The sequence below is a fragment of the Antrostomus carolinensis genome, unplaced genomic scaffold (assembly GCF_000700745.2).
Source record: "Antrostomus carolinensis isolate BGI_N321 unplaced genomic scaffold, ASM70074v2 scaffold4590, whole genome shotgun sequence".
NCBI classification, from domain to species: Eukaryota; Metazoa; Chordata; class Aves; order Caprimulgiformes; family Caprimulgidae; genus Antrostomus; species Antrostomus carolinensis.
Genome location: NW_010290443.1, coordinates 28,433 through 37,944, shown reverse-complemented (window position 1 = coordinate 37,944; position 9,512 = coordinate 28,433). Strand labels below are relative to the sequence as shown.

General features: G+C 41.6%; 1 protein-coding gene across 1 annotated transcript in view; it reads right to left on the bottom strand.

Moving 5' to 3' along the window:
• FAM180A (family with sequence similarity 180 member A) overlaps positions 1–9,223 on the bottom strand; it is a 25,273-nt gene extending 16,050 nt beyond the window's left edge. The window contains exon 1 of the mRNA XM_010173111.1: positions 9,057–9,223. Within this exon, the coding sequence (XP_010171413.1) occupies positions 9,057–9,132 (76 nt within the window). The 5' untranslated portion in view covers positions 9,133–9,223. The remainder of the gene's footprint in view (positions 1–9,056) is intronic.
• Between the last annotated feature and the right edge of the window lie 289 nt (positions 9,224–9,512).

The following is a 9,512-nucleotide window of genomic DNA, read 5'->3' as shown; positions in this document are numbered from 1 at the left end:
AGAGGGAGACAGGGACTTCTGATGGGGACTGACAGGAAGAAACAGGGACTTCTGCAGCTGTGGGACTGTTACTATGACTGTTGTTAATGGGAAAGCTTGACTGGTATTAATGGGAAATGTTGTAGCCCCACAGCCTTGTAAAAGAGCAAGATTCAGTAGCAGTAACTTTAACTTTTATACTGTGACTGGTGGTGAATATCTCAATATCCTGGTGTGCTGAACGGCTAGTGGAGACCAGAAGCAAACAGGAGTCCTGCCTACATGAGAAAAAGGCAGTGCCAGCTCCATGGGAAAGCTTGACTGGTATTAATGGGAAATGTTGTAGCCCCACAGCCTTGTAAAAGAGCAAGATTCAGTAGCAGTAACTTTAACTTTTATACTGTGACTGGTGGTGAATATCTCAATATCCTGGTGTGCTGAACGGCTAGTGGAGACCAGAAGCAAACAGGAGTCCTGCTTACATGAGAAAAAGGCAGTGCCAGCTCTAGAGAAAAGCAGCCATCCCATAAGCCTGAGAAAAAGACAGATAAGACGAAGACCAGCTGTGACAGATGGACATCTTCTGAAGGGTGGGTTCAAATGGGGTTGCATGCCATGCTGACAAGGGGGTGAATGCTACCCTAACCTTAAACATATGTATGCTTTAATATTTCTCATCCCCGTTTATCATGTTTTCTCTCTTGCCACAATTTTTCTTTCCCTTCCTCTTTTCCTCTCATTCATACTACTTCCTTCCATTTGCCATTTTTACCTCCAGGTCTTTCTCTACTCTTTCTCAGCACCTCTGCCTTTTGCTTTTGCCTCTTTCATCTCCCTCTCTATGGCTCAAATAATCCCTGACAGATTGGAGAGTCTGTACTATTTCCTTTCCAAGACAGAGAAAAGATTAGAAGTATCAGCCCCATTTGGGGCATGCCACCACCTGACAAATAGATGGAGACAATGAAATCCTGATGTTCTGGCTCACAGCAGATATCTACATCTAGTCCAGTGCAGTTTATTCTCTTCACAATTCTTCTCTTCACAAAACCTAACCAGTGTTCTGCTCCCTCAGCACCATGCCAGTGGTGGGGAGGGTGTTACGCAAGCATCGCAGAAGACCTTGTGCATTTGAGTCTCCAACACGATGCTGTAGCACAGCATTGCCCTTCCACTGTCCCATTTTCTCTCAGACAGTGGAAGAAAATGAGCTTTGAACAACTTATTTTTCCTTTCTCAGCAACTTTTTTTTCAGTTATCCACCTGGCTCCTCCTGAGTGGAGGGAGACTCAGCGAGTTTGAAGCCTGGTTCCTGGCTGGTGACCTGTTTCCCTGTGGCTGAGGAAGAATTTCCAGAGGATGAGTGGTATGCATGCTGATCTCAGGGGAACTGAGGAGCTGCCAAACCTAACCAACAAACTGGGCCAGGAAAGGCCCCACATACGCTTTCACCAGAGGAAAGGAATGTTTGTGGAAACTGGAGCTTATTTAACTCTGCTCTTCTCCTCCTCACATTCTTCATAATCTCAAGCCCAGCACTGAATTTGCCCTGCCACAAGCACCACAACAGTGAGACGAGAGGGGCTGGATTTTTACTGCAGCCTGGAGCACCTCAGGGGGGATAAGAGAGTTACCAGCTAAGGGTTAGCCACCGAGTAGGCAAGGGAACCCTGTGACTTGTGGTGCAGACTCAGGCTAGTTTAATGTCTCTGCATTAACAAGTATGCTGTGAGGGATATAACATATAGCTACTGTAGCACTAGCCAAATAAAACAGGATTTTGGGGTAATGAGAGACACAGGGACAGTAGAGGCACATAGGATCCCTTCTTCTGCTTTTTTTTTTCCTTCCAGTGGGAGAAAAAACCCCATAGATGACTGTCCCCTTGGGAACTTCTGTCTATATGTCTCCCCAGAAGTGTTATGTGCACCTTATTCTCAATTTATTTGTTTTTTCTTTTTGTCATGCTTTGATATGTTTCCTCCTCTGCTTCCCTCTATCAGCTATCCATGTAGATGATCTGCATGAGCTTCCCCATGCCAGTGCCTTTTTGCTGAAAAACACTTTAACCAACATATAATGCATTTGGGCTGGAAGATTTTAACAATCAGGGTTACTACAGGAAACCAAATTCCAGATAATGACTGAGATTGTGGCCTCACTCCTGAAAGTGGCAAAATTCCTGTTGACTTCAGTGGTGCTAATTTGCACATTTCACTGCTTTTAAAGATAAAGCAAGGAGCAGACTGGTTTGCCCACTTCAAACCAAAACACTCACACAACTCCCTGATTTGCTGCAGTGAGGTCCATGTACCCAGCTAGCTCCTCTGTATCTTGGACTCAGCTTCCTTCAACAGAGCCAGCAGGGTGCAGCAGGAGAGTGCATAGTTCTGCAGAGCCCTGGTTCAAGGTGGGTGCAGGCTGGGCACATGGGAAAGCACCAGTGTTCGTCACCAGCACCCCAGGCCAGCCCTATGGGTCCTGCCCTGCCTTGAACTCAAGCACTGGCACTGCATGCAAAGTTAATTGGTCCATCACTCAGTGCTTTTCCTCAGCAATTTACATCTTGCCTGTCACTATTTGAGTAATCAGAGCTTATGCAGCCTGGTGGTGTTCATTAAGACCTGCTGACTTTCCTTTCAATGACATCGTACTATTCAGTGCTTCTCACAGGGTTTCTTTCTGTCTCAAAAGTTATTAATTTGAATCTGGCATGATCTACCCCAAGAAAGCAAGAAAAGCACTTTATGCTTCAGAAACAGAATAAAAAAAATCACCACAACATACAAGACAACATGCATACAGTCATCCTGAAGAAATCCGGGACAAGTGATTTAATTTCTCCATGCCTCACAATGAAATGGGATGCTAATATTTCCTTCCCTTAATTAAACTGAAAGTTCTTTGGAAAAGAAAAGTTTTGGGTTTTTTAGTCTGTGTGCTTGCATAATGCCAAGTGCCAGTGGAATCTCTGTGCCCAGCAGTCAAGTATAAGATAACTGGGAGGGGACTCACAGAGTGCTCTACAGACTTTGCATGAGTACATGAGCTGCTTACCTAAGGCAGGGAACACTGGCTTAGCAGCATGCATTAAGAGCAGTGAGGTGGTTGTTAAAGGTAAGGTGAATTTTCCCTGTGAAAATATAAGGAGGGATTTGAATGGCAGGATGGGCTTCTGAGCTGGACTTTGGTTGGAACATGAGGACCCTTGTGCAAACTGATCTGGATCCCATGACAGTTCTACACCTGGGACTGAAGCAAAGAGATGGGACACTACAGCATGCAAATAATCCTAAAAAATGACCAAAGTGGCAGGAAATGTCTTACTGACTTGCCAGTTCTCAGTACTGGGATCACTAAGAAGGTACTACTGGTGCTACTTTCAGCTCATTGTTCTCATTTAGTCTAGCACATATCAAAAACAGCTTTACTTCATGTGTCTTCCTCTTGCTGCTTATCCAGCTTTCCTCAAAATTGTCTAGCTCTTTTCTCTTTTTAACTTTTAATTCTGTCAACCAGTTTAATGATTGTATGAGCTGTAAACTTTAGCCATTTTTTGGCTGCTTTCTGTGGTGAAAAGAGCCTCAGACTCACTTATATCCTTCCTTCCTAACAGCATGACTGCTTTTATAGAGTGTAATATCCAACTGTGATCTAAACTAAAATACATAAGCTTCTGTAATCTATCCTTCCTCTGATCTCAGAGTTTAACATCATTGCCCTACAAGAGATTATAAACTTTGGGGTTTTTTGAGAATCCTTTATATGTCTTTCAGTTTCAGGTATCCACTGTGAATTCTGATTCAGGGATCATCCTCCATGCAGGTTAAATTCATTGTCTGCCCCTAAGGGAGCATTTGGGAAATCAGGATATGCTAGAAAGGATTTTGATTACAGTCATAGCCCCACCCTATTGGATATTTATCCTACATAGGTTAAACCCATTCAGAGACTTATGTTCTAGCTACCTTTCACAACACCAGGCAGCTTTCCCAGGTAATAACTAATCCCTTTTCATCCCCTTCTTCAGTCCTCTCTCTGCTCTTCCTGTGATAGCACTTTGTTTAATAGTTTCAGACTGCCACCACAGTTGATGCCCAAGGGATCTGCCACAAAGAAGGGGAGTGCCATGTCTGCACTGCAGAGCAAAGCACAGGGCAGAGGTGTCAGAGCTAAAAGCAGTATGACCATATCAGTGCAGCACTGGGTCCAACCAGGTGATCCCTGTTGAAAAGCAGAGCTCATTCCCTTGGTCACATGCCATCCATGTAACTATCACCCTGCTGGGACACCAGCTAGAGTCCCTGCACTGTCTTGTTTCATTCAAAGCACGCAGCTTGCCTCAGCCTTGGGTGTGTGATCTCAGCTCCACACACCATTGTGCCATGCAGTTATCCTAGCTGCTTCCTTAGTTCATTAATTTTCAAATATTTTCCAGACCTGCTCAAAAACCCCATATTTTTGTCTTTGTTTTCTTCAAATTTCTTAAAGGGCAGAAAATATTCTTCTAGTGCCTCCTTCATACTACTCACAGTGTAAGACAATTTAGTTTTTAAGGATTTATTTTTAGGTCTATGATGTACATTTATACTCACCTATTATACAGCTCTTTGCAAAGCAATTCAAGAAGTAAAAGCATAATATATAAATTGTCTTCTTCGGGTCATCCAACTGCAGAGATAATTCCTCTGAATTTCAATCTCAGATTGCCCTTCAGGCAGTGCCTCCCTCTCTTTACAGGTATAGTTGCAACACTTGGTGCAGTAACAATTTGAATCAGGCAAATATACCCCCAGACCAGGAGACCCCAAACATGCTTTCCCAGGAACTGGTTCAGACTTATGGAACAGACTCGGAGCAGATGAGAAAAGCCTCTGTAGCAGATCAATCAAGCCCTTTGCATCTCCAGTGCAGACACTGGAAAGGGTCCAGCAAACTGGGAAGTTGAGGCAGTTGTGCCAACTTTCTAAGTGTTCGTGTGGGAGACAGAAAAGGGAAATATTGCATTTTCTCCATAAGAAGAAACATTCTTTACACAGCCAGGCTTAGACAGAGTTGGCTCTGTTTCATAACATTTCATATCTTTAATTCTTTTATGTGCACTACATATTTTAAGAATTAGATAACAATGGATTTAAGGAATTAAAGGAAGTTAAATAGATGTTGCATTTTTAAAAGTTCTTGGAGCCAGTCCAGCTGGTGTAATTTCTTTATGCTCTTGGACCAGACCTTTGGAAACCCCAGTATGTCCTAAATAAGCCAAAACCATAACCTGGTTACTCAAGGCCCGCTAGGTATGTATGTGTATATATGCTTGACCATTTGTGTTGTAATTACATGCTGTGTTCAGGCCACATTCCCTTTGCTTGTGCTGTCCAAGCCAAAAATGTCAAACAAGTGTTACTGTAAGCAGTGAAATCCCAGAAGTTGCTCAAGACAGGAGTGCCTGCCTGTAAGGATGCAATATGGGATGTGGGAGAAGAGATGCAAATAAGGTCAAAAGCTGTGAGGATACAGCACACACCCTAACCTCCAAGGCACTTGTCCTTTGCCCACATGGCAAGATCACCAAGCAACCTAGTCTGTAGCAAATGATCACAGAGTATAGAATAAGTTAAACACTCCTTCCATATAAAAGGACTGGCTGGCTTTCTAGCAACAGCCAGTCTCTCTTCCTCTGCTACATAGTCCTCCTTCTCCTAGCACTGGAGAGCTGCCAGCCTGCTGTAGCTAAGCCCACAAGCAGAAGCAGCCTGCTAAAGTTGCTCATGTAGCAGCTGCTCCATCAAACTCACAAACTCAACTGCCACAACACTAAAGCAAATACTAAGAGTTTGCACTCTTGTGGGGAAATCAAGGTGGATGGGCCTTCTGTTCTTCCAAGTAATTCCTTCTGCAGAAAAACTCTAAGGAAAACAAAATGTTTTCCTAGTGTTACGGAACAACCACTTGGCTTTCATTGAGCACCAGAGACTAGGTACATAATAATGCATGTGGACCAGATAGATCTGGATGCAACTGTAATACTAGTTGTGAGGTCTGGATGGCACAGTACCATGAAACCTCAGTGGTACCAACACAGCTAATGCATACTTTTCCACACTGATAGGTGAAAAGTCTGTCAACATCTCTTTTTCCAGCCTCCACTAAGGAGTGAACTTACCATTGAAGCTGCTTCTCCGCTGTCCAAGAAGCCACAACCACAAGAAATCATTTTGCACCTTCACTCCCTGAGCAACCACATAGCAAGCATATTACTGTTTCTGTGACATTTATCTGAATCAGGAAGCCCTTACAGCAAATAAACTACAGCCAGCTGAGATGAAATGTGCTAATAAGGATTGCCATAGAGTTTCTCTCAAGGGAACAGGCAATTCTTACAGTGCAGATCTGAAGCTAACTTCTGCTCTCCAACGTATTAGTACTCATCAGAACAGTTTGATAAAAGCAACTGGATGGCAACTGGTAACACTGTCCCCAATTACCTCAGCTACATGAGGTTTTCTTAAAAAAAAAAAAAAAAAGCACTCAGTTTTCCTGCCAGAAATGCGCTTTTTGTTATTATTATTATTATTTCTTCATTCAATGATGCTCGTAAAAGCAAAGGGGAAACAGAGGTGGAAGTCTAGAGTTCCTACTCACCAGTCAGCACAAGTATAATCATCTTTTCTCACGTCTGACTTTTTTTCTTGAGCCAAAGCTTAAATACTTGATTACAAGGGCTGGGCACCCAAAGCTGCCCCAGTGCCCCCTAGTGAAAAAAAACAGTAAAAGCTAGACTTTGTTTTATCAGCTCTTGACTGTCAATTTCTATTGCAAACAACTGCTGGTTATTAAAGCAGGACCCTTTGTCCTACTGTTTTGTAAACAACCTGGTCTACTAGTCAACATGGCGATGAAAAGCAGCTCTGTCTTTGATTTCCATCAGACCAGATGCTGATCTGTCTTTGCTATTCCATGCAAAATTCAGATCAGGAGTTGGATAGGACTTAAATGACTGAGGTTTAACCCAGACAAGAGTCAGTTGTCATTTGTGGAGGGAGGGAAGAGCTCCGAGTGGGCAGAAGGGTGTGTCATACCTCAGTACTCAAATTCTTAGATTTTTTCTTAGGTTTCTAAGCAATTAAAAAAAAAAAATTAGGACAGTGCCTTGGCCCTCTAAATACTGCAGATTATGATGGTATTAAGTTGGGCTGACACATAGTCTAGGGGAGTGGAGGTTCTTTGACATAGCTATTGTTGAAAGAGTCATGCCTTTAAAACTTATTTGGAGCTGAATAGTCCCAGCAGCTGTGGAGAAGGAATCTAGTTTCCTCCTCAGCAGATCTCTGTATACAAAATTAGTGAGAACTGAAGTCCTTATCACAACAGTGAATAAATCTTCTATTTCTTACGATGTCTCCAAAAACAAGCTTTAGAACTTCCACCTTGGAAATAATCTGCTTTCCCAAAAGACACTTTAGAGTTGTGTTGTTTTCCTTTAAATATTAAAAATTAAAATTGGATTTTAATAGTTGCATAGATTCCTTTTAGGGTTGTGTTGTTGTTTAATTGAAATAAGTGCATTATCAAAAGTGAAGAACATACTTAAATTGCATAATGATTATTCCATGGAAATGAACCCCTTTCTTTTGGTTTTGTTGGGGTTTTTTTTCCATTTCATACATGAAGTAACCTCATTCTTCCAAAAGTTAGGGTTGTTTTTTTTTCTTCTATCTAATTCTAGTTTTTCATATATCTAGATTTGGTTTTATGTGTCATCCCTGGAAAGAGAAACTCTTATCTACAGAATAAAGGGATTTTATGACAACAATTGGTGTCACTACCTCTATTATGCAGTAATAGAAAACTAAGGTACATGCAGGTATAATGACTCATCCAGTACTATCCGAGAGGCTCATGGAAAAGCTGTGGAACAAACCTGCCATTCAGATTCTCAGGTCAATGTCCTGTCAGTGATCCCCCACTAACTGTAAGGAATAATTAAGCATTCATACAGCCTTAGCACAACTGCATAGCTCTTCATCGCTTCATTCAGCCATTGCCTCCCCTACAAAATCTAAAGCAAACCAAATAGCAGACTAGAAATGAACCAGCTCTAATGAGGAAGACATGGGAGATTGGGGTGAGCGGGGGGGGCTTCATTCAGCCATTGCCTCCCCTACAAAATCGAAAGCAAACCCAAATAGCAGACTAGAAATGAACCAGCTATAATGAGGAAGACATGGGAGATTGGGGTGGGCAGGGGGGGTTGTCTATATGCTTGATTTTTTTAACAGATTGGAGTTTCTTTAAATATCTGTGAATTTCAGTATCAAAAACCAAAGAAATCTTTTGGGAGGTGTTTCCTTTCTCCACGTCCAGCAGCTACACAACCCATGCCAAATACCAGAGGAGTGAATAAAACAAAAAAGGGAAAGGACATCATCACTAGCTTTTAAGCAAGCATCTCCTGTGCAATCCAATAGTGCCAAACCAATTCATATGCTACTGTCACACACTTGAATACAAATATCAAAACTATATATTGTCAGATTGGCAGCTGAAGCCTGATAACACCACAGGCAGCTTTCTCTATGTCGTATGTGTTAGTCTGCCATGGGAGGGTCGTAGGCATTCCCAGGCACCTTGCACCATCTAGGCATTGTGTTTACTATTCCCGGGTATCTGCCTGGTGGAGCAAAACATGATGTCACCTGTGACTGCAAAGGCTTTTGCTTTAAGGTTTCATTATCTATAATTTTTTTAGTGCAGGAGAAAAAGGAGAAGGAGAGAGAAAGGAAAAAATGCTAAAATAATGTAGTTTTGGTTCTCTGGATTTTTTTTTTGTAATATATATATTTGTATTATAATAGAATATATATATAATTTTACCTTTATGCACTCATGCATGTATTTTTCTATTTGTCTATATAATAATTCAGCTGATCTGTTTAATGGAAAAAAATAATTCCAGAGCTGGGAAAGACAAATTGCATATATGTGTATATAAATATATGTATAATAGAACATACTTTTGGACCAATGATACAAACTCAAAGTTTTATCTTAAATAGTTTTTCATGTTTAAATCTTACCTCTGCTCCATCTGTGGGTCACAGTGGCATGAGCACTATAATAGAACAGCAACAGCAGCAAAGTCTTCCAAAGCATCTTTCTCTTTAAAATATGTATGTCTAGCTGTATAGTAGCTTTTAAATTTCCTACCTCCTTTCTTATCAGGAATAAATAAATGGCTTTTTCTCTCCCCCTCCCCCTTTGAAGGAGAACCTGTCTGTTCTTCTGAGTACAGCTGAAGTCAGTGTGCAGCTCCTCTCCCAAACCAAGTCTCCTTGGGATCAGGAAACTTACTTTCACAGACAGACTTTGTTTTTATCCACATCTGGAATGACTCATGGTGCATGTGAGTTTGCTGGCAGCTGTGTGAATAAATATCATTACATTTTTGTAGTTGAGTTTCATCTGTTATATGGGCCAGTTGGAATTTATTTTTGTCCAATAAACAGCCACATGTAACTTCATTAAAGGATACT